We start from the raw sequence: 25,028 nt of genomic DNA on the forward strand, positions 1-25,028 counted from the left end.
TGCATATGGTGAGACACTGAAAAAGTGTCTACAATCTTTCATTATGAGTCCTATTATACAACAGCCTCAAAACATTCCTTATTTCTTCATTAAAGTAACAGCTAAGACACGTTAAATGAACTGAAAATACACATTTACCAAAGAAGAGTACATTAATTTCGAACATAAAGCGATGATATCTGTGATCCCCTCTTTCTTAACCTAAATGCAAGAAGGAATACAAATAGAACTCAAACAGAATGCAAGTACTGATGATTTTTGAGCGGAAGGGGGAGGCGAGTACTGATGACTTTTGAGCGGAAGGGGGAGGCAAGTACTGATGACGTTTGAGCGGAAGGGGGAGGCAAGTACTGATGACGTTTGAGCGGAAGGGGGAGGCAAGTACTGATGATTTTTGAGCGGAAGGGGGAGGCAAGTACTGATGACGTTTGAGCGGAAGGGGGAGGCAAGTACTGATGACATTTGAGCGGAAGGGGGAGGCGAGGCGAGGAGGTGCATGTATCAAAGTAAAAAAAGTTGAAAATGCAAGCAGTAGATAAAGGTTCACACCAGTCAGATATCACATTGATATCCCCTGATCTTTCTTAAAACCTAAATGCAACAAGGAATGTAGATAGAACTGAACAGAACGCAAGTAATGGTGGTTGAAGGTGTGTGCATTTCAAAGTAAAAATGTGTGCAGAAAACAAAAGCAGCAAATAAAGCTCCACAACAGTCAGATACCACATTATATCCCCCTCTGTCTAAACCTAAATGCAAGAACTCAACACAGTGAAATTGAAAATTAAGTTGGTGACTTTTTTGGGGAAAGGGGGACAAGCCCCGAGGGTGCACATTTCAAAGTAAAACTGTGTGTCGAAAACCAAAGCAGCAAAGAAAGCTCCACAACAGTCACATATCACATTATATTCCACTCTGTCTACCTGGCGATATATCAGTCTGGAGGTTCATCGGCTCGCTGGAGGATTTAGGGAGGTTCTTTTGAAATGCGGAGACGGAGAGAGTCTTAGGACGGCTGAATTTGCGAGAGAAAGACGAGAATCCTCCTCTGCTTTTCTGGTGTGCTGTCAGCAAGCAGTAAAGATACAGCAAAGCAGTATGGACATTAAACCAGCGTTCGGCAAAGAGATCTTTCTATAGAATATTTAAACTATACAGTTGAACCTGCCCTGGCAAATACTTCTCGATAATGACCACCTGCCGACAACCACTATCCAAAAGGCATAGTTGTGTTTTTTTCAATATAATTTACCTTTCCAGAGCAACACCTGTCAAATAAATGACCAATTTTGGTCGGTCCACTGGATTGCCGTTGTTGACAGGTTCGACTGTATCTAGCAGTAGCCATCTCGAAAAAGAATTTCAATGGATGTTGTAGGGAAATAACTCTGTCAGGTCTTAACTGGGTATTCCATTGTTATTTCTACAACAATAAGTTTAAATGCGAGTTGAGTTCAGCATGATCATACAAACAGCAGTGTGTTTTGTGTTAATCAAAGAGATGCTAGCTACTGTCATACATGCATGTTAACATTAGGCTAACAACAGTACAAAATCTGTTGGAATTAATTCGCTCCGTTAGCATTTCAAGCGCCTCTCTGTACCACTCCCATTCCTAAAGCATGCAATGAAAGCTCCTTGTCCTTGGAGGGGGGGAAAAAAAGAGAAAAAGACCATCAAAGTTGCTCTGCTATATAAAATGTCTGGTTAAGAATGAAGCAACTTATATGGTCTTCACTGCCTCAAGTTGTATAGGCACAGTCTCCTTCTCTTGAAAAACGTCTCAGATGTGGTCAGGCTTTTACATGGGATTAGACCATCCCTCCATTTGGACACATAACAAAAATCAATGCACTGACTGCTTGCTGTGGTCATTTACATTTTGTATTGTTGTTGGATGGCCGAGTGGTAACGCACTTGCGCTCGGAAGCGAGAGGTTGCGAGTTTGACCCTGGGTCAGGGTGTTAGCAATTTTCTCCCCCCTTTCCTAACCTAGGTGGTGGGTTCAAGTGCTAGTCTTTCGGATGAGATGAAAAACCGAGGTCCATTAGTGTACACTACATTGGGGTGTGCACGTTAAAGATCCCACGATTGACAAAAGAGTCTTTCCTGGCAAAATTGTATGGGCATAGATAAAAATGTCCACCAAAATACCCGTGTGACTTGGAATAATAGGCCGTGAAAAATAGGATATGCGCCGAAATTGCTGCAATCTGCTGGCCGATGTGAATGCGTGATGTATTGTGTAAAAAAAATTCCATCTCACACGGCATAAATAAATCCCTGCGCCTTGAATATGTGCGCAATATAAATTGCATACAAAAAATTTTTTTTTTTAAATCCCTGCGCTTAGAACTGTACCCACGGAATACGCACGATATAAGCCTCATATTGATTGATTGATTAGATAAATTGATTTCTTAAAAATAAATTCAAACAAATTTCCCTGTGCGCAGAGGGCACCCAGGCTGTTCATTTTTGGTATTTGATCAAGTGGAGGGATGGTCTTATTCCACGTAAAAAGCCTGGACAAATATGAGATGTAGGGCTAATCTATTTTCACAGGAATTAGTGTGCCTTCAAAGAAGCAACTTAAATGGTCTTCTCTGCTTCAAGTTGGTTCTCCCATTCTCGCCGATCAAGCGCTTGATACAGCTCAGCTCAAACGCATAGCCTTACACCTTCAAAATGTTACTGCAAAAATAGAAAAGATTAAGGAATACACCGCTGCTTACTTACAGCTGAGTCAAGAGTTATTTGAAGCCAAAGCTATATTTGAATAGACATTTTCTGGAAATAACTCTGTCAGGATTTGTATGCGCTGTGGAAGAGTAATGCACCCTTGACAGTGACGTAAGCACTGCCAGACCAACAATTGTAGCAAATAATGATTTCTGATATGTGCTGAGCCTTGATATAAAACTTTCATACATATAAACACTGGAGATCCTGGTTCATTGCGGCAATGATTGCTGGCCTGCAGGGATCGCCGACAACTTTTTTTTGCCCGAGGTCACGTGAGTTTGGCTTGAGGTCACATGAGTTTGGCTTGAGGTCACATGAGTTTGGCTTGAGGTCACATGAGTTTGGCTTGAGGTCACGTGAGTTTGGCTTGAGGTCACCCAAATGGAGAAAAAAACAAGTACTCAGTGATCACTACAGGCCATCAACAACCATGTGCTCTGATGCGCATATTTTCAAAAGTAAAGGACATTATATCGAGCAGACACATTAGAGTTACTTATTTGCTACCATCGCTTGTCTGAACTGGTCGGCGACATGTTATTGTTTGCCTCCCTGTCAGGGCCGCAACTCTTCCACAGTGTTTGAAAACCCTCACAGAGTTCATTGTGAACATTGTCTATTCAACTGAGAATACAGAGCAAAATCAAGCCAAATGTACCTTGCTTGGCTTTGGCTGAAGAGGCGTGTGCTCTTGAAGTCACCTGGTGGCAGTAGTTTGGAGGGCGTGGGTATTGCTGTAAAACAGATCAAACTTCATAATCAACATTCCCCTCTCAAATGGTGGGCAAAAAAAGACCATATGACTAAATTATCTGCTTGTGCAAAACATGTGTATGTGGGAGTTGCAGGCAATGAATGCAGAAGAAGTAATCACTAATCACTTTTACATCTCTTATGATTTCTTCTTCTTTTATCTTAATCAAACTGTACACCTTGTCATAAGACTCAATGCATTTTTCTCTCTCTCTTGACTCTCTATCTCTCTCTCTCCCTCTCTCTCACACACACACACACACACACACACACACACACACACACACACACACACACACACACACACACACACACACACACACACACACACACACACACAAAAACCGTGTCAACTCACACTGGGTTCTCTGAGGTAGAGAGCCTTGTCAATGAAGTAGTGGGCGTCAGAAACCTGAGGAAACTTCATGAGCGACATAAGGCAGCCTGCGTAGTCACTGGCTAACACTGTCCGACAAAAAAACACATGATCACTTTCACTCACAAACTCACAAACACAAGCGCTGTTCCCTTCTCACTCATCACACTCAGACTTGTAGCAAACTTATGAACACAGTAACACTTTACATCTTTTAAATTCTTCCCTCCAACGTTAACATCATATTTGGTTTCTCATTCTTCCCTCCAACGTTAACATCATATTTGGTTTCTCATTCTTCCCTTCAACGTTAACATCATATTTGGTTTCTCTAACAGCAGGGCTTCTTTAAATTCTTCCCTCCAACGTTAACATCATATTTGGTTTCTCATTCTTCCCTCCAACGTTAACATCATATTTGGTTTCTCTAACAGCAGGGCTTCTTTAAATTCTTCCCTCCAACGTTATCATATTTGGTTTCTCATTCTTCCCTCCAACGTTAACATCATATTTGGTTTCTCTAACAGCAGGGCTTCTTTAAATTCTTCCCTCCAACGTTAACATCATATTTGGTTTCTCATTCTTCCCTTCAACGTTAACATCATATTTGGTTTCTCTAACAGCAGGGCTTCTTTATAGGCACACTCTTTCTCTTGAAAACAGTGTCGTCACCATCTCAGGTCTGGCCATACAAGGGATACGACCATCCCTCCACTTGGTCACATACCACAAATAAACAGCCTGGGTGCTCTTTGTGCTTAATTAGACATTTTTTGATGAATTAATTATGTAAAAGAGAAACAAATTCATCAAAAATGTCTAATTAAATCACCACAGCCAGTAGTCAAGGTGCATGTTGATTATTGGTATGTGACTAAGTGGAGGCATGGTCTTATCTCATGTAAAAGCCTTGCCAGATCTGAGATGATGAGCTGAACTGCTCACTGAACATATAAATGTATCAGTCAACCACAAGAATTCCACGCTCACACAAATCCCTGATGTACAGCATCATGGCAACGAAGATGTAGTCGACGAGGTCGAACCCAATGCCATCAGCAAAGATGGCGTCCCACAGCATCAGCAGGTCCTGCATGGGGAACTCTCTGCCGAACAATAACCTCAACCATCGTCTGCACACACAGAAATTATAGCAGTATAAACGTTGGTATATTTATATACAATAGTTAAAGCAGTATAAACATCAACAGGCCATGAACTGCGGAAGAATCTCAAGATTCTCCGCATGAGCGAGTAGCTCAGGGTCGTATTTCCTTACACACACAGTATTACTCACAGAGCACTCACACACACACACACTTTTGTTCAGTTCCTTGGAGGGTCGTCATAGACAGGTTCAACTGTATCAAAAAGCATCACTCCCATGCCATAGATCTGCGGAGCAATTTTAAGGTTGACTATAACAATTCCTTTGTTGCTCATTGTAGACAGATACAACCGTATCCAAAACTATGAATCACGTGCCATAGATTTGCAGAGCCATTTTCAGATTCTGTCTACAGTAAAACCTGCATCTAGCGGACCCTTATTTCGGCGGACACCTTAGCATAACGGACAATTCAAGTGAGGACGGATGTATTTTACTCTCAAAAACACCTTAAAAGAGCGAACACCTCAAAGGCGCGGACGCAGACACCCTTTTTTGGTCCCGATTGGGTTCGTCACTTGTCAACAACGGACAAACCCTTGTAGCAGACAGCTTTTAGCAGACGCTGGTCCGCCATCTTGGTTCTGCAAATACAATCTCGCTGGCGATGTGAACGCGCGAGAAGTTTATTTTGTAAGCCAATGACAGCACTTGAAAGAAGTTGGTTTTTGTATGGTGCACGCTCATTGGTCGATGCCGTGAACTCACAAACATTTTGGGTTTCTACTTTCTGTACTGTGATGCATCTTCGTCTCATCCTTCGTCTTCGTCTCATCATGCCAAAACAAAAAATTGACTTTAGAAGAGAGAGTCGATGTCATAAAGACCGTTCAAAAAGTTGCTGATGAGCTGAATTGAGGAAAAACTCAAATTTCCAACATAAAAGCTGATCGAACACAAATTCTCAGTCAGTGGGACTCCGGTGCCAGATCGACGGCAAAATGTGTTAAGAGAAGAAAAACAACCTATGACGAGTTGAACGAAGAACTCTTCGAGTGGTTTTCAACAGCTCAATCAAAGAATCTTCCAGTGAATGGCCCATTGCTTCAGATAAGAAACCGATTGCACCTCTCTCTCTCTCTCTCTCTCTCTCTCCTTTTCTTTGAAAAAAAAACAAACAAAAAAAACATTGAGGGCTTCAAAACTTTGAGTTTTAATAATCACTGTGGCAAAAAAGAATCAGTGACTGTTGGGTGTTTTTTTTCTCCAAAAAAATGTTGGCGCATTCATATTCATAAGAAAGGACACCTTGCTACAAAGGACAGTGGCAAGGCTCCCCAAGAGCGTCCTTTGCTCGCAGGTTTTACTGTATAACCACCACTTTTGCTCAATTCCTTGGGTGGTCATAATACACAGATTGAACAGACCCACAACACTATGACTCACATGCCATAGATCTGGGGAACAATCTCCAGGTTGAACAGACCCACAACACTATGACTCACATGCCATAGATCTGGGGAGCAATCTCCAGGTTGAACAGACCCACAACACTTTGACTCACATGCCATAGATCTGGGGAGCAATCTCCAGGTTGAACAGACCCACAACACTTTGACTCACATGCCATAGATCTGGGGAGCAATCTACAGGTTGAACAGACCCACAACACTTTGACACATATGCCATAGATCTGGGGAGCAATCTCCAGGTTGAACAGACCCACAACACCATGACTCACATGCCATAGATCTGGGGAGCAATCTCCAGGTTGAACAGACCCACAACACTTTGACTCACATGCCATAGATCTGGGGAGCAATCTCCAGGTTGAACAGACCCACAACACTATGACTCACATGCCATAGATCTGGGGAACAATCTCCAGGTTGAACAGACCCACAACACTATGACTCACATGCCATAGATCTGGGGAGCAATCTCCAGGTTCTCCAGGTGAGCGTGGAGGTCCATGTCGTGCTTCTTCAGCAGGTAGTCCTGGATGCGAGTCAGCTTGGTGACGATGACGCTCGACGGCATCTGGTCCTGGGTGCGAGTGAACGGCGTGCCGTTGAACACATCGTGCTTCTTCTGTTGACAAGAACAACATTTGAAGGGCGATCAAACACACTGCAATCAACACTCTCGCTCCAAAGCCTGTCCTTAACTGGACAAAGTCGACTACGCGAAAAATACTTCGCGAAACTGGCCGCATGGAGCTTTAGCACTGAGTTTTGGGTAAAAAGACTTTGCGAGGTCAACTTGGGGGTCAATGAAGGACCGCCCTAATATCTAAACAAATCTCACAACAACAGTTGGTCATTGCTGCGGCCATCTTGGCCACATTCTTAGATAAGTCACAGCAACGGTTAACATTTGTTTATTTTTTTCTCTCGACTTTCTCTCGTTTGTCCACTCACTCTAAAGCCTGTTCGGTCGAGGTTCTTGTGAACGTGTTGTATTGTCCTGAATTAAGCGTTGTATCGTTAAGACAATCATCAGCAGCAATAGAACATTTTAAAAATGCCTGCAGACTCACCCAGTACATTACCTTAGGGGCACTGCACACATCTTTGGCCAAGTACCACGGCTCCACTGTAGCCATCACTTGGCAGAACATGAAACTGAAATATACACCAAAGGGTTACTTTATTTCAAACTCCAAGCATGTGAAAATTATTAACTCAATGGCTTTCTGTCATGATGATGATGATGATGACAACATTGATAATGATGACGACTACGACGTTGACGATGATGATGATGATGATGACATCGATGATGATGATGACGAAAATCAGAATGACAACGGTGATGATCATGATGACCAGAATGATGATGGTGATGATGATGCTGATGACGACGATGACATCGATGATGATGATGATGATGATGACGACAATCAGAATGATAACGGTGATGATTACGACAACCAGAATGAAGATGGCGATGATGATGCTGATGACGATGATGACATCGATGATGAAGATCACGACAATCAGAATGATAACGGTGATGATTACGACGACCAGAATGATGATGGTGATGATGTTGACAAATACAATGGCAATGATGACGATAACAACAAGAAATTCCTCCGAGGTAGGAAAAACACCCCCGTTGGTCAAAGGGAAATAACCATTCTCACTGCCACCAACTGAGAAGGTTATTTCCCTTTGATCATTAATATGTCCCTCTATAAGTTCTTGTAGAATCTTAATCCACCAATAACTCCCTAACCGTGTGTTTGACTGGTCCCAATTTTTGTAAGGACCGTCTCAGGAATGTATAGAACCTGTTCACCAAGTTTGGTGACGATCGGTCCGTTCATTCTTGAGATCTATATGCGAACACAAACACACAAACACACAAACAAACACATCGACCGAATCCTATACACACCCCTATACCGGGGGTGTAAAAATTATGCTGCTGCTGCTGCTGACGATGGCGACAATGACGATGATGGCAACAACAAAACTGAAACTGGTATCGCATACCATGAAGCATAGGAGGAGGAAGACAGTCAAGTATGTTGATGATAACACATTGTTGTAGATGATGATGACGACAATGACGATGATGATGTTTAAGATGACAGAATTAATATTAGTATAACAATAACTCAGCTAGCTGATAATGAGGATGCTGATGACAGTTAAACACGTTTTTTGATGTAGTCGTTGCTGTCATTATTAAACTTTCATTTTTTGTTGTTGTTGATGTTCTCCTTTCTACAGTTACCAGACTGTACAAAATTGCCTACAGGCAATATACTTACTATGCATCATGTTCCAGGTACTTGGGGTCCAGCATATCCTTAATGATAGGCCTGAAAAAAACCAAAATAAACTGTGATGAAATAACATACCAAAAATGTTCACACAAAAAAACAAAAACTGGTGACATTGCACTAAAATAAGTTGGTTTAGACCTCCAATGGAATCAATGTCCAATGAGCAACAAAAAGGTTTTCTAAGTATCACATTTTAGACTAAAAGTAAAATGTTAATTTCACAGAAGGATATGAGAAATCTACAGACAAGGCACAGTACTATATATCCAGAGTATTATCTGCATCTGTATCTGTAGGGTACGTCGCTAGCATCCAGATTGCTGGCTTTGGCGCGACGGGTATTAAGAATACATGTACTATCAACTGTCATGCATGCATCCATGAAAATGCACAATGTTTGTGTCACTGCTGGAATCTATTACATTTTAACACACAGGAGCAAAAATGTATCCAACCTCCGGTCGATCTTCATTTACTCCTGCATGCTTATTATTTACTCCTGCATGCTCAATACCCTTACTCCTACTATTCACTAGTATGCAGGAGTAAATAATAAGCATGCAGGAGTAAATAATGATTGACCGGCGGTTGGATACAAGCTCCTGTGCATGTACACACAGCATCATTGTTTTTTGTACCCTTAAACTTAAAGCTCAGCTCATTTTATCAACACACATTTTTCAACATAAATGAATTTAAAGTTACTTTCTCACCAGCATATATCAATAAGCAGAATGCAAAATCATTGCAGATCGTGCGTGTTATTTTATAAAGAAATAAAAAATAAAACCCAGTTTATGGTGTTATGTGGACAACAACAGGCAACAGAAAATTGAGAGCCAATCGAGATGGACTGAATTAACAGAAGATCGTGACCATCAAAAGAAGGGTTGTGAGTAAATTCCATGAGAGCATTCCACATTCATCTTCTAGCTTTCTTTTCCCCTTTTCTTATTGTTGAAATTCTGGGGGGTTTTCACTGTCAGCGCAACAACAAAAATTCATGAATCCCAAAAACATAGTGACATCACAATTCAACACATGCACAACAGAACACACAGGACACAGTTAACATTCTGACAAGAGATTCAGACAACATAAACATCATTGGTTAGGTGGCATAAACATGTTTGGGGGTCGTGGAAGAGAACAACACACCATAATTTACGCAAACAAGTACGTAATGTACACATCACATGTCACGTCAGGATGTTATCGAAAATGAAACATAACAGAGACACACTTAGTGCAGTGACCTGAAATCCGAACTTTAGAATGACTGATACCACTAATTATAAGACAGATTCACTAAGTCTGCACACAGAAAACTAAAAGAAAGTGGGATTTGCACGGCTGTGTGTGTCTGTCTGTTTACATCTGTGTGTGTGTGAGTGTGTGCACGTGCATGCGTGCGTTTGTGCGTGTACGTGTGTTCCCCTGTATATCTTTGTTGGATCAAAGAAACAAGTTCAAACTAGTAAATCCAGTTAGGCTGGAGTAGCTTGTTTTCTCATGCAAATCTTAAACCCCTGCTGATCTGTAAGTTGCAAAAAATAAACTAAATGATGCACTTGCCCTTTTTCAAGTACTGTTTGAAGAAATATTAATTATTAAAGCTGTATGAAAATTAAGTGTATGACTTTTCTTTTTTACCACAAGACAGAACAATGGCACATACTTGTATAAAGGCCAAACACAAAAACAAAACCATAAACAAACAAACATCAAAACCAGGATGACATCATTTAGACGAAGGGGAAGAACTCACTTGTTTAAAGTGTTTGTCCTGATCAAGATAGTGCAATAAGAGAGAGAGAAAGAGAAAGACAGCTGTGTTTCAGAAACACTTTTCACACCCTCAAAACATATTTCATCCCTTGCTTCTTTATGGTAAACAACCCCCCACCCCCATCCCCTTCAAAACACAGAAAAGGCATAATCTTATTAGAATAATGACAACAGACACGACTGCAGTAATCAAATTTACATCCAACAACTGACGTTAAAATAACAAATGGCGTTAGAAAGCATTATAGGAATTTGATGTTCAAGTTTGATGTAACATTTTTAACCTCCAGAGAAAAATTATGAGAAAACTTCTGCAGCTTTCTGTTGAAGAGACTGATGCAAGGCGAGACAAAACCCCAACAACTGGATTCACAACCCCTTACCCCACCTCTACCTATACCCCCCCCCCACCCCCTCCACAACCCACCTACCCCGCCCCTAACTACTACCACCGCCCCCCCCCCCCCCCTCTATCCACTACCCCTGGGACTGATGTTAATTTTCAAGCTCACTCAGCATCTGAACTGCTAGCTCATTTAAAAAAATAAAATGACCTAATACTTAACCCAAATAAAAAACAAAACTTAACAAACTGAGACTGGTCATATTACATGTACAATACAAAAAAAATACTATTTAAGCCTACAGTAAGTACAAACCTAAATTCAGTTTAGAAGATATGTAAATAATCATAATAATCCCCATGTTAGCAAACCAAAAGAAGACGTAACCAAATACTCACAGGACATTGTCCGTTTCGGAGGCATGGAGGAAAGCTTGGTGGTCATAGTGCAGCACAAAGATGATGGGAGCCAGCAACTCATGCATACCCTGCAGGTCACATTTCAAAATAACAATGACAACTCTCTACATCTCAAATAAGGCAGAGTGCTAGTTTCGCTGCTGGGGTCTATGTCGACCAAAAGAGTGGGATTCCCTGAAGGTGGAGTTCCTGGAGGGGGATTCCCTGTATACAGGGAATCCCACAGGGTGGAGTTTTTCAATAAAACTTGCAAACCATACTCGAATTTCTAAGAAATATCAAAAAAGATTGAAAAACATCAAATTCTACCGATGTCGCCAAGCATCACGTGACTTTCAGCGATATCAGCGACACGCTACAGGAACTAAATCCTGTGGTATTCCCTGTATAGAGAGAATCCCCCTCCAGGAACTCCACCTACAGGAATCCCACTCTTTTGGTCGACATAGACCCCATCAGTGCAAGTTTCAGATGTGAGCAACAAAGGGAAGGAAGCGGTCTACATGCATACGACAGCTTGTTCATTTCAATGCTTGTCATTCTCTAAGGTGCCAGCAGATTGGTTCCGCATCACTCTGACTTACTCTATTTCACATTTTGTATGTATTTAGAGTGCTTACTTCCCTTTGTTTCTCAGACTTCACAACTCTAAAAATATAATTGTCGTAATGATACCAGTAAATTGTACCTACCCATGAAAATGGGCAAATGGCCTGATCAACTTCATTCAAACAATAATTAATATTGTGGCAAATTGATAAGTGCAACAGACGCTTGAATTACATAGTTCTATATCGAACATTGTATCCTCATTCTTGAGTATTAAATTATTCACATCGCTATTCTGAACCTATTGTTGTGGTAGTACGTCGTCTGTCATCCGTTCAATCATTACCTGCAGGCAGAGTGTCTTAATACACAATTTTTTTGCTTTTGACAAAAATGCTTGATGAAAACAAGGTGACAACAGCAGCCAGCCCCCATTACAAACAGCTACTCCACATCTCACGGGTGTGCTGCCTTCCCACCTACCAAAAACGTCGAGCTAATATAAATAGCTAAAGCTTTGGCAGGGAGACAACTCCGTCTATGCATAGCAACTGCCTGTGAAAAGGGGGACTACTGCGTCACCCTGTCAAATACATGTCTAAGTTAATTGAAAGTATAGAGATGGACATAGGTAATCTTCTTCTTCTTCTTCTTCTTCTTCAGCGTTCCAGAATTTTCTGGTTACGTGTGAGCTCGTTTGCCCATTTGGGTTCCCCACACTATACTCTGCGAGCATAGTCAGCTTCACTCCGCTTTCGTTGAGTAGGCATGCTGGGTATTTTCGTGTTTTCATAACCCACCGAACTCTGACATGGATTACAGGATCTTTTCCATGCGCACTTGGTCTTGTGCTAGCGTGTACACGCGAAGGGGGTTAAGTCACTAGCAGGTCTGCACATAACTTGACCTGGGAGATCGGAAAAATCTTCACTCTTAACCCACCAGGCAACAGCGACCGGGATTCAAACTCACGACCTCCTGATTATAAGGCCGACCGACGTCTTACCACCACGCCACTGCGCCCGTCTACATAGGTAATCAAGAAAACGGTCCAGTAATTTCAAGGTTTTGCTTTACAGTTTTTGAAGAAGTTTGGTCTTCATCTGTCTTCATATGTTTTGAGTTTCCATAATTTGATCTAAGAAAGAAAGAAAGTCAGTGCTCTACATAAAGACAACAAAAGTAAGTGTGAGAGTTAGTAGTGCAAAACCGCTCTCCTGACATCTGAGAGCTACCAACATCATAGATCATTTATCCTGGACCGCCAACTAGCTCTCTCTCCGCTCTTTCTCTCTATTACGAGGTAGCGGCCTCTCGCATTTAGGAACCTAGTACGCTTACATGGCCTTTCAGAAATCAGGGGGATGTCATATCCGGTGTCGATTGTAAACATGGTCGAAGTTGTCGAGGTAAGTTCTGAAAATGCTAAAATAAACTCAGCTAAAGTGCATAATTATGGAACATGTTTTTCGATGAGTTTTGTTAAGTCTAGTTTGGAGTTTTGGAAAATCCAGTTCATTGTCACCTCCCATTGTCACAAATAACTGGAGCGTGCTTTCTTTTCACTGTCTTCGAATCGCTGGCCTTTCAAACCGAACGCTAAGCGCCCCTGAAAGTCGAGCGTCGTAGCCTCGAAGGGTCACGTGACGAGTTGGCGGTCCAGGCTATTTGGTCTATGGAAGCATATACAGTCGAACTCACTTAAGACGAATCACTGGGGATCAGGAAATAAGTTCGTCATAACCGAAATTCGCATTAAGAGAATTGATTGATTTTTTTACTGTCACAATTTTAGAAGTAAAATTTAAAAAGTCGTGTAAAAGCATGTACATGCACATTCTGATCAATCTCCGATTTCATGGTGTCCACCAGTTCTGGTGCATGTACTACCCTGGCCAAGTTTCCTCTCAAGACATCAAAGAGACCGCCCCATAGATTAAACTCCCCATAGGTTAAACTCGGTCACTGACCCGGGTGCAGGAAGTGTTTCCTCTCTCATATGAAAGGGGAACCACCTCTCATAGCTAAAACTGGGTCAATGACCCCTGGGAAGAAGGTCAGTGTCTATAAAGAAGGCCACCCAGCCATCACAATGGACCTGCCTTTGACCTCGCCTCACACGCAGATCCTTGTAGCCTTGTGACTTTTAGAGACAAAGCGGCTCTGGGGCGATGAAAACGTGTTTGTTAAAAGAGGGGTTCGTTATGCAAATGATATGATATGTCGATCTCGGGACGAGTTTAAAGATTTCGCCATAAGCGTGAGTAAATTACAGACATTATGCATGCTTGGGAATCCAAAAAGTGCTCGTTATAAGCATAAATTCGTTACAAAGAATTCGTTTCAAGCATTTTTTAAGCATGAAGAAAGAGGTATTCAGTTGGGAACTTAAAACTAATACGTTATAAGTCAAAATTCGTAACTAGCGTGTTCGTTTTAAGTGGGTTCGACTGTACATGAACAAATGACTTTCATCCTCAAAAATAATTCTTTTCATAATAAAATTCCTCTTTCATAATTTTCGCCTGTTCATATTATTTTTTAGATTCCACAGAACAGTATCAATTCAAACATTTAACACACATTCATCATAAAATGTCTTACACACTTACATTAGTGAAGTCTCTATAACGTGAATTTTTGTTGTAATAAAGTCAAAAATACAAAAATAATTACTGAACGTTATCACACTATACATGTACGAGTACATAGTACAGTAATAAATGAAGCCTCTATAATGATAAACTAGAAATAAAGTCATCACTACAAACATTTACTGAAAGCACACACACTACATCCACAAGTACAGAAAAGAAGCCAGAATTTGTGGAAAAACAACAAAAAACAAAAATCAAAACAAAAAAGACACTGACCTGCTTATAAGAAATATTGTCATGTTCACGGCAATACGAGAACAGAACATCTATCAATGCATCTTGCATCTGCTGATCGCGGAAGAATGCAATTTCTGGAAAACTTAAAACAAAACACAAAACAACAAAAATAAGAAAAGCAAATAACTGAAGAAGAATGTGGAGAGTGGAAGCCCCTTTTGAGACTTAAGTGCTGTTCACATGGCAGACTTTCTACAAACTTTCCCCCAACTTTCAAGCCAAGTCAAATCAAAATCGCTGAGCAAAAGTCTGCACCAAGTCACGACTGAGTCGCTGAACTGATTTTTTTAGTCTCAGCTAAATCTGTCATAAATCAAACCTAAATCGTTGGGGCCGTTCACATGGTAGACGTTTCGTTGACTTGGCTGCAACAAACTCGGGAGCGATTTCAAACCAACAAAAGTTGGGGAAAAGTTGGTTAAAAGTCTTCCATGTGAACGGCCCTTTACCCCCTTTGATTAGAACTAGGATTTTTAGGATCATCTTTTCATAATGTCTGCAAATTTACCTCCATTTTTTAAGACTCGCTCTGTACATTTTCAGACCTCAGATTTTCTCAGACATTATTTTGGTGGTCTTCTTCTTCTTCTTTCTTCTTCTGCGTTCGTGGGCTGAAACTCCCACGTACACTCATGTTTTTTGCACGAGTGGAATTTTACGTGTATGACCGTTTTTTACCCCGTCATTTAGGCAGCCATACGCCGTTTTCGGAGGAAGCATGCTGGGTATTTTCGTGTTTCTATAACCCACCGAACTCTGACATGGATTACAGGATCTTTTTCGTGCGCACTTGGTCTTGTGCTTGCGTGTACACACGGGGGGTGTTCGGACACCGAGGAGAGTCTGCACACAAAGTTGACTCTGAGAAATAAATCTCTCGCCGAACGTGGGGACGAACTCACGCTAACAGCGGCCAACTGGATACAAATCCAGCGCGCTACCGACTGAGCTACATCCCCGCCCATTTTGGTGGTCTAATAAAGGGTGTTCCACTGTAAATTAAAACAAGCAAACATACTGTAAAATAAAACAAAACACAAAGAAAACACTGTCTGCGTAGATGGTTTTTTTTTATCTACATCAACAGTATAGCTTGAAAAACAACTCACTTGCAGAAATGAACAGATGGGGAGAAACAACAAAATCTATGATACATGCAGCAACATAATAGACGATGTCAGGAAATATTAGACTCTGTCAGTGTCAGTGTTAGAAGAGTTGCGCCCCTGACAGTGAAAAAAAAAAAATGCATTCAACGTGGATAAGCAGTGATTGCAGCGAGTATCTGATCACTCCGATAGTGTCCGCTCTATATCATGCCTTAATTTTTCTTTCAAAACTATCCGCCACGATTCACTGTCAATTAATTGCCTTCGGGGATCACTGAGCAAGCGTATTTTTCCCAAACTCAAGTAACCTCAAGCAAACCTTGTGTCACGATAGGCCCGAGACCATTGCCGCTACAATAAGTGAACTCCGATGTGCTTATATTTTTTTTAAATAAAAAGGCATCATATTGCGCAGACATTGCATAACATACACATCTGAGTGAATTAATCATTGCGATTGCTGTTGTTGCTTTTCACTTCGGCGGTGCGTTATAGTTTGCCTCCTTGTCACTGACAGGGGCAGTACATTACTTGTGTACAGTGCTTGAAAATCTGACAGAGTTATTTCCGGACATCACCTATTATCATGCTGGTGCAGAGAGCAATTTCAATAATCACTCACAACATACACAAAGTACACAAACAACACTAAAACATCGTGGGTCACCGAGCAACATCAAATCAAATTTGAACATTTTTGTTTTTAAGGAAAACCAAATAGCCCCTTGTTCAATTCATTTAATTATAAAATCTTACTTTCACCAGGAATCAAAGTAAAACCGTTTGAAGAATGGAGCATAACTTAGCAGCTTCAATATAGTTCATAAGTTCACTTACACTAGTAGAGCTAGAGCCTGGGGAGCATGGATGTCTGTGGTTCGTGCTCTAAAAGCTGTCATTATTATTCTTATTATAATTACTAGTGGATGGTTTTTATTGCCAGAATCTATGCTTCAAGCAAAGCCGCATTTACCATTCTTGCAAAGCCGCATTTACCATTCTTGAACAACTGTGAGCATTGCACTTCGCAGGTCAGGGTAACAGTAACTTACTTTCAAAGGAAAATGAACACATGTACAGCTGAACAACAAATTGTACAACACAGATGTTCAAAAACAACAGAACAATGACAACTGAAAAGAATAAACAGAAGAATACTGAATATATAAAAAAAATAACCCAGGTCAGGCCGTCTGATGACTGTCAACTAAATACACATCAGTGAACACATACATGTGTGTACCAAATTTGGTGAACACAGAACCATCTAAACACACGTCAATAAACACATCTGGTGAACACAGTCAACTGAAACACATCAGCCAACACATCAGTCAACAAAAACCACATAAATGAACACATCTGTGGACCACATCTGGTGAACACAGTGAGCTAAAACCACATAAGTGAACACAAGTGCACCACCACATCTGCGAACCTGCTGATAGGAAAGCTCTGGGTTTTCTTTGGCGAAGATGAATAGAATATCCACCATGACATTCCTCATCTGGTTGGACTGAAAGAACTCGATTTTGGGATAGCTGAAAGCAATCACAGTGGTGAAAGAACTATCTATTCAGTCAGTAGAAAAATGAGAAGAGGCTGAAAGAGAAAACTTGCAGAATCACCGACATAACTGGCATAACAAAGCTGTGACTCACATCAAGTTAATACTTTCGGAACTACAATGCACAGCAAGGAAACAGAAACCAACCGAATGGGTTTTTTCTTGAAGTCTCCCACATTTCTAAATCAATCCATAACACATCCTGGGTAGTAGCTTTTTCAAAAAAACTTTCTGTTACCCAAGTTGAAAAAAGGAAAAATAAATCCTCTTGCCCAATAGAAATGGAGAACACATCACTATCTGCAACTTGAAGTATGTCGACAAGTGTTCTGTGCATATGTCTGAAATCACATGAACTGCTATCTTTACTGGCTGATAAACATAACTCACGTTCTAATGACATCTTGTTTGATGGTCAGACGTAGCTCATTGTCCTGAAAGAACTTGTTCCAGGGGCTCTGTAGAAAGAGAACAAGGAAATACAGGGCTGTGTTCACCCCTGCAGAGCTAAGACAACAACATTTATGCATCTCTCTCTCTCTCCCTCTCTCTGTCTCTGTCTCTCTCTCTCTGTCTCTCTCTCTCTGTCAGCATTTTGATGTTTGATCCTGAAGGAAATATCTTCTTCATGCATCTGTGTGTGTTTTGATTTTTGAATTTGTTGTTGTTGTGTCTTTTTATATATATATATATATTGCGGGTGGATGTACTCCACAGCTGTGGCTTTGAAATTCACAGAAAATCACAAATTGATATAAAAGTGTCATGATTGTGTGTACCGTATTTTCTGGGTCATAAGGCGCGACTTTTTTCCTCGAGTTTGACCCCTGCGCCTTGTATAACGAAGCGCCTAATCCGTGTATGAAATACGAAAAAAAAACAAATTGGGAAAAAATCATGGGGAACAAAACGTGACAAGAACTCATCTCCATCTCGAATACCGGTAGTCGTTTTTTTAAATTCCGTGAGCACTTGTTTACACAACTCACACTGATAGTTACATTTCTCGGCAGTTTGATTTCATGACACACCCTCACACAGTCACACAAGCAACCATGCCGAAGACGAAGCGACTTGCTTACGATGCAGAATACAAGTTGAAAGCGATCGAACTTGCTGAGGGAAAAGGACAAAGGACTTTGCCTAAGTTGAGGTGACTGAAATTTCTAGCAACAGGTGCTAGGATCCCGGACGAGCCCCCAACTTTTTCAATTTTGGTGCGCCCTATCGGCCCCCTACTTTAAATTCCAACCCTGCCTCACCTCTTAGACCGGCAGGGTTGGCCTAGTGGTAAGGCGTCCGCCCCGTGATCGGGAGGTCGTGGGTTCGAACCCCGGCCGGGTCATACCTAAGACTTTACAAGAAGAGCAAACGCTCGATCGAGTCACTTTCGCAGTTCTGAATATTATATGAGGCATCAGATGGACAGGAAGAAATTGCTATTCACAACACAATGAGTCACGTTCACATAAAATTTGAGCCCGGTCACTTTTATAGTTTCCGAGAAAAGCCCAACGTTAAGTTGTGTGTTGCCGAACAGAAAAGGCTAGTTATCTCCCTTGTTTTTCTGATAACGTTCGTAAAAGGCTACAGATGTAAATACTTTGATGTAAAGAATAATCCTACAAAGTTTCAATCACATCCGATGAACTTTGTCAAAGATATAAAATGTCTAATTTTTCCTTTGACGCTGACCTGTGACCTTGAAAAAGGTCAAAGGTCAACGAAACCATCGTTAAAGTGTAGAGGTCATTGGAGGTCACGACTAAACAAAATATGAGCCCGATCGCTTTGATAGTTTCCGAGATACTTTGTCAAAGATATAAAATGTCTAATTTTTCCTTTGACGCTGACCTGTGACCTTGAAAAAGGTCAAAGGTCAACGAAACCATCGTTAAAGTGTAGAGGTCATTGGAGGTCACGACTAAACAAAATATGAGCCGGATCGCTTTGATAGTTTCCGAGAAAAGTCCAACGTTAAGGTGGTGTCTACGGACGGCTGTGCTGCGACTTCTGTCTTGTGTGTGGCGCACGTTATATGTCAAAGCAGCACCGCCCTGATATGGCCCTTCGTGATCGGCTATGCGTTAAGCAAACAAACAAACAAATAAACAAATAAACAAACAAAACAAACAAAAGCCTCACCTCCTCATCCTGGGACAAGGGATTGTTGATCATGACGCTCTGACTGATGGAATCCACAGCTCTTCTAGGATTGGTAATCAACTGAAACAACAGCAACAACAAATGTTATATATTGACTTTGAAAACAATGAGACAAACTGTCAAATCAAACATGTACAAAGAACAGCAGAGGAAAATAAGATTGGTAAACAAGCTACTTGGTAAAGATAAATTGACAAAAGCTAGCATGCCCTCTCTTTTCCTTTCTAACCGCAAAGCACCACCATCTCACACACATACACCCACGCACGCATGCATGCACACACATATACACACACTCGCTAACAGACAGACAGACACACACACACACAAACATACAAGGACACAGACAGATACACACACACACACACACAAAACACTCGAATGCACGCACCCACCTACGCAAGCAAGCAAGCAAGCAAGCAAGCAAGCAAGCACGCGCGCACACACACACGCACACACACACACACACACACACACACACACACACACACACATCCACATAACTTACTTTGTTTTTCAACTCTTCATATTTCCTTCTGTCGGAATAGGCTTTCTCTGACCAGGATTTCATGTCTTCTGGCAATACTTCTAGGAATAACTGAAAGCCAACAACAAAAGATAAACAAATTAGGAATAAAGCATGCCGGTGCTCCTCATGTGCAAACCTGTATAGTTCAGTCCAGTTACTGTCCATATACAAAGATAGATGAACAGACAGTCAAACAGACCAACAGTTGAACAGTCAAACAGATGACACGCATGCAGACAGACAGAGTTCTAACATTTTTTGTCAAATCTAGTGATTAGCCCCTCCAATGTTAGTGATTAGCCCCTCCAATGTTAGTGATTAGCCTCTCCAATGTTAGTGATTAGCCTCTCCAATGTTAGTGATAAGCCCCTCCAATGTTAGTGATTAGCCCCTCCAATGTTTGTGATTAGCCCCTCCAATGTTTGTGATTAGCCCCTCCAATGTTAGTGATTAGCCCCTCCAATGTTTGTGATTAGCCTCTCCAATGTTAGTGATTAGCCTCTCCAATATTAGTGATTAGCCCCTCCAATGTTAGTGATTAGCCCCTCCAATGTTAGTGATTAGCCCCTCCAATGTTAGTGATTAGCTCCTCCAATATTAGTGATTAGCCCTTCCAATGTTAGTGATTAGCCCCTCCAATGTTAGTGATTAGCCCCTCCAATGTTAGTGATTAGCCCCTCCAATGTTAGTGATTAGCCTCTCCAATGTTAGTGATTAGCCTCTCCAATGTTAGTGATTAGCCCCTCCAATGTTAGTGATTAGCCCCTCCAATGTTTGTGATTAGCCCCTCCAATGTTTGTGATTAGCCCCTCCAATGTTAGTGATTAGCCCCTCCAATATTAGTGATTAGCCCTTCCAATGTTAGTGATTAGCCCCTCCAATGTTAGTGATTAGCTCCTCCAATGTTTGTGATTAGCCCCTCCAATGTTTGTGATTAGCCCCTCCAATGTTAGTGATTAGCCCCTCCAATATTAGTGATTAGCCCTTCCAATGTTAGTGATTAGCCCCTCCAATGTTAGTGATTAGCCCCTCCAATGTTAGTGATTAGCCCCTCCAATGTTAGTGATTAGCCCCTCCAATGTTTGTGATTAGCCATTCCAATGTTAGTGATTAGCCCCTCCAATGTTAGTGATTAGCCCCTCCAATGTTAGAGATTAGCCCCTCCAATGTTAGTGATTAGCCCCTCCAATGTTAGTGATTAGCCCCTCCATTGTTAGTGATTAGCCCCTCCAATGTTAGTGATTAGCCCCTCCAATGTTACTGATTAGCCCCTCCAATGTTAGTGATTAGCCCTTCCAATGTTCGTGATTAGCCCCTCCAATGTTAGTGATTAGCCCCTCCAATGTTAGTGATTAGCCCCTCCAATGTTTGTGATTAGCCCCTCCAATGTTAGTGATTAGCCCCTCCAATGTTTGTGATTAGCCCCTCCAATGTTTGTGATTAGCCCCTCCAATGTTAGTGATTAACCCCTCCAATGTTAGTGATTAGCCCATCCAATGTTTGTAATTAGCCCCTCCAATGTTAGTGATTAGCCCCTCCAATATTAGTGATTTTCCCCTCTAATGTTTGTGATTAGCCCCTCCAATGTTTGTGATTAGCCCCTCCAATGTTAGTGATTAACCCCTCCAATGTTAGTGATTAGCCCCTCCAATGTTAGTGATTAGCCCCTCCAATGTTAGTGATTAGCCCCTCCAATGTTAGTGATTAGCCCCTCCAATGTTTGTGATTAGCCCCTCCAATGTTTGTGATTAGCCCCTCCAATGTTTGTGATTAGCCCCTCCAATGTTTGTGATTAGCCCCTCCAATGTTTGTGATTTGTTTGTTCGTTCATGGGCTGAAACTCCCACGGCTTTTACGTGTATGACCGTTTTTACCCCGCCATTTAGGCAGCCATACGCCGCTTTCGGAGGAAGTGTTAGTGATTAGCCCCTCCAATGTTTGTGATTAGCCCCTCCAATGTTTGTGATTAGCCCCTCCAATGTTTGTGATTTTCAGAATGTTCTATTGTTCAATCTGAGTCTCAAAAATTAACTCTGAAGCTTTGAAAATGCCAGAAATCCACCAGTTGGCAAACAAATCTCAAGCCGTCAATATTGCGATAAAAAAACAAGTTCCCAGCGAAAGTCTAAGGGCTTGGAAACATGAAAACAAGCATGCATGAAAATTTTTAAAAAAGGTAGCGCCATACTGTGTGGCAGCTTGCATTCCCCAGTCAGAAAGCAACCTGAATTTCGATGAGGGTATAACCACAAAGGACTATATATAATCTTATCCTTATCCTCCTCAACCAGACTAACAAAAATATACCTACCCGCCAGCAGATACTGCGGAAGCGACACGGTCTCAGCTCACCGGCGATGGCCTGCGACCTCAGCCACCGGAGGTAGTTCTGTCGGTGGAAGTGGCGCTCCCACTCCATACTGCAACAAAGAAACAATATGAATAAGTGATGACAGGTGCAGTGGATAAGACATCGGCCTCCTATTCAGAAGGTCGTGAGATCAAATCCCGGCCGCAGCTGCCTGGTGGGTTAAGAGTGGAGATTTTTCCTATCTCCCAGGTCAACTTATGTGCAGACCTGCTAGTGCCTTATCCCCGTCGTGTGTGTACATGCAAGCACAGGATCAAGTGCACACAAAAAAGATCCTGTAATCCATGTCAGAGTTCGGTGGGTTATAGAAACACGAAAATACCCAGCATGCTTCCCCCAAAATTGGCATATGCTGCCTGAATGGCCGGGTAAAAACGGTCATACACGTAAACAAGAAGAGCAAACGCTCGATCGAGTCACTTTCGCAGTTCTGAATATTATATGAGGCATCAGATGGACAGGAAGAAATTGCTATTCACAACACAATACAGATGTAAATAATTTGATGTAAAGAATAATCCTATAAAGTTTGAATCAAATCCGATGAATAGTTTCAGAGATATGATATTTCAATTTTTTTCCTTCAAGACATACCTGTGACCTTGAAAAAGGTCAAAGGTCACCAAAGCAGACGTCAAAGTGTAGAGGTCACTGGGAGTCACGTTCACATAAAATTTGAGCCCGGTCACTTTTATAGTTTCCGAGAAAAGCCCAACGTTAAGTTGTGTGTTGCCGAACAGAAAAGGCTAGTTATCTCCCTTGTTTTTCTGATAACGTTCGTAAAAGGCTACAGATGTAAATACTTTGATGTAAAGAATAATCCTACAAAGTTTCAATCACATCCGATGAACTTTGTCAAAGATATAAAATGTCTAATTTTTCCTTTGACGCTGACCTGTGACCTTGAAAAAGGTCAAAGGTCAACGAAACCATCGTTAAAGTGTAGAGGTCATTGGAGGTCACGACTAAACAAAATATGAGCCGGATCGCTTTGATAGTTTCCGAGAAAAGTCCAACGTTAAGGTGGTGTCTACGGACGGCCGGCCGGACGGCCGGCCGGCCGGACAGACTAACACTGACCGATTACATAGAGTCACTTTTTCTCAAGTGACTCAAAAATCCACTCGTGCAATATCCATCTCTCAGTTTACGCTTCCATTCACACAAAAAACAACTCATACACTCACGCTGAGGATTAAATAATGGTGTATTAGCAGGAATCAAACTGGTAAGGAAAAGGTAAGGTGCTTGCAAAACAAAAACTCATACACACACGCATGCACGCACGTACACACACACACACACACAGACACACATTACCTATAAGAGTGGGGATGTCATGTAGGCATGGTGTTCTTTTCGTTGACTTCGTCCACCATGTCCCAGTGTTTTCAATAAACCTACCCACCCACACTGACACACACACACACACACACACACACACACACACAAACACAAACAAATACCCACCCACCCACACACACTCACACTACCTATAAGAGTGGGGATGTCCTGTCAGCATGGTGTTCTTTTCGTTGACCTCATCCACCATGTCCCAGTGTTTTCCGTCAGGGTCCACATTCTCCCTGTCTTGACTGTCGCGCCGCTTTGTGTTGTTATTGTTCTCTGCACATAGCAAAAGACAAATCAATAACACAGGCAATCCATTCAAGGAAGAATCAGTTTCAAGGAAATAATTGACGCCGGGGGTATGGGGGCAACGCTCTCACAATGCTGAAGCATTTTGGCCTTGAAAATATGAATTTAACCTCCTCTGGTGAAAGATATATCATGCATGTGAAGAAAAACACTATTTTGTCCCTCTCACCTGGGTTACGCTATCATTTTTTGCTAGTTATTTTTTTGGTTTTTTTTGTTGGAAATCCGCGAAATTGCTGAGATTTGGATTGCCTGCTAACGTCAACAACACAATCAAGCACATTAACAATATACCTTATTTGCATTTTGGACCATTTTCTCCAGATCGAGGCAGTCAGTGTTCCTCCGAGACCATATGCCAGCGGTCGGGGTTAACAATGACAGTCATGTAAAATGTCCTATTTTGGTCAAAATGTATGTAAAAACTAATAGGCGTAGTTCTAACTAAAATCGATCGAATATTTGAGTTTTTGTCGGACTCTGACGTTACACGGTTCAAAGAAGGAAATTCCAATGTTCAATGGATACATTAGATGTTCGGAAATAAGTTTGCATTTTAGTAGCGTTGAAAGTTGACAAATCTGTTCCACATGTTTAGTCACACCTGTCAACTGTCCATTTATAATAAAAAAGCAAGAAAGGTATGTTGTTGGAACGTTTAATTAATTATTATTATTAATAGTCAATAATTAAACGTTCCAACAACATACCTTTCTTGTTTTTTGATTCTGAATTTTGGAACGTTGGAACGTTGGCAGTCTATTTGGTTTTGGATTTCTGTTCATTTATAAATCTAATCTGAGACTTCCATCATGAACAAAAGTAGATGTACAGTGGAACCCCCTTTTAAGACAT

General features: G+C 41.4%; 1 protein-coding gene across 4 annotated transcripts in view; it reads right to left on the minus strand.

The window, feature by feature from the left end:
• The window catches only part of LOC138947599 (TBC1 domain family member 5-like), a 73,875-nt gene that overhangs the window by 12,568 nt on the left and 36,279 nt on the right, over nt 1-25,028 (minus strand). Inside the window, exons 5-18 of one of the 4 annotated variants that reach the window (XM_070319103.1) lie at nt 24,008-24,140; nt 22,455-22,563; nt 20,123-20,212; nt 19,594-19,674; nt 17,839-17,906; nt 14,752-14,854; nt 11,309-11,397; nt 8,764-8,814; nt 7,534-7,606; nt 6,901-7,073; nt 4,865-5,007; nt 3,857-3,963; nt 3,404-3,479; nt 924-1,064 (exon numbers count right to left, since the gene is read on the minus strand). In XM_070319103.1, coding sequence (XP_070175204.1) covers nt 924-1,064; nt 3,404-3,479; nt 3,857-3,963; nt 4,865-5,007; nt 6,901-7,073; nt 7,534-7,606; nt 8,764-8,814; nt 11,309-11,397; nt 14,752-14,854; nt 17,839-17,906; nt 19,594-19,674; nt 20,123-20,212; nt 22,455-22,563; nt 24,008-24,140 — 1,437 coding nt within the window. Of the gene's footprint in view, nt 1-923; nt 1,065-3,403; nt 3,480-3,856; nt 3,964-4,864; nt 5,008-6,900; nt 7,074-7,521; nt 7,607-8,763; nt 8,815-11,308; nt 11,398-14,751; nt 14,855-17,838; nt 17,907-19,593; nt 19,675-20,122; nt 20,213-22,454; nt 22,564-23,834; nt 23,868-24,007; nt 24,141-25,028 lie in introns of those variants that run through there. The other 3 variants (XM_070319102.1, XM_070319106.1, XM_070319105.1) reach the window with 3 other exon arrangements.

The sequence above is a fragment of the Littorina saxatilis genome, linkage group LG14 (assembly GCF_037325665.1).
Source record: "Littorina saxatilis isolate snail1 linkage group LG14, US_GU_Lsax_2.0, whole genome shotgun sequence".
NCBI classification, from domain to species: Eukaryota; Metazoa; Mollusca; class Gastropoda; order Littorinimorpha; family Littorinidae; genus Littorina; species Littorina saxatilis.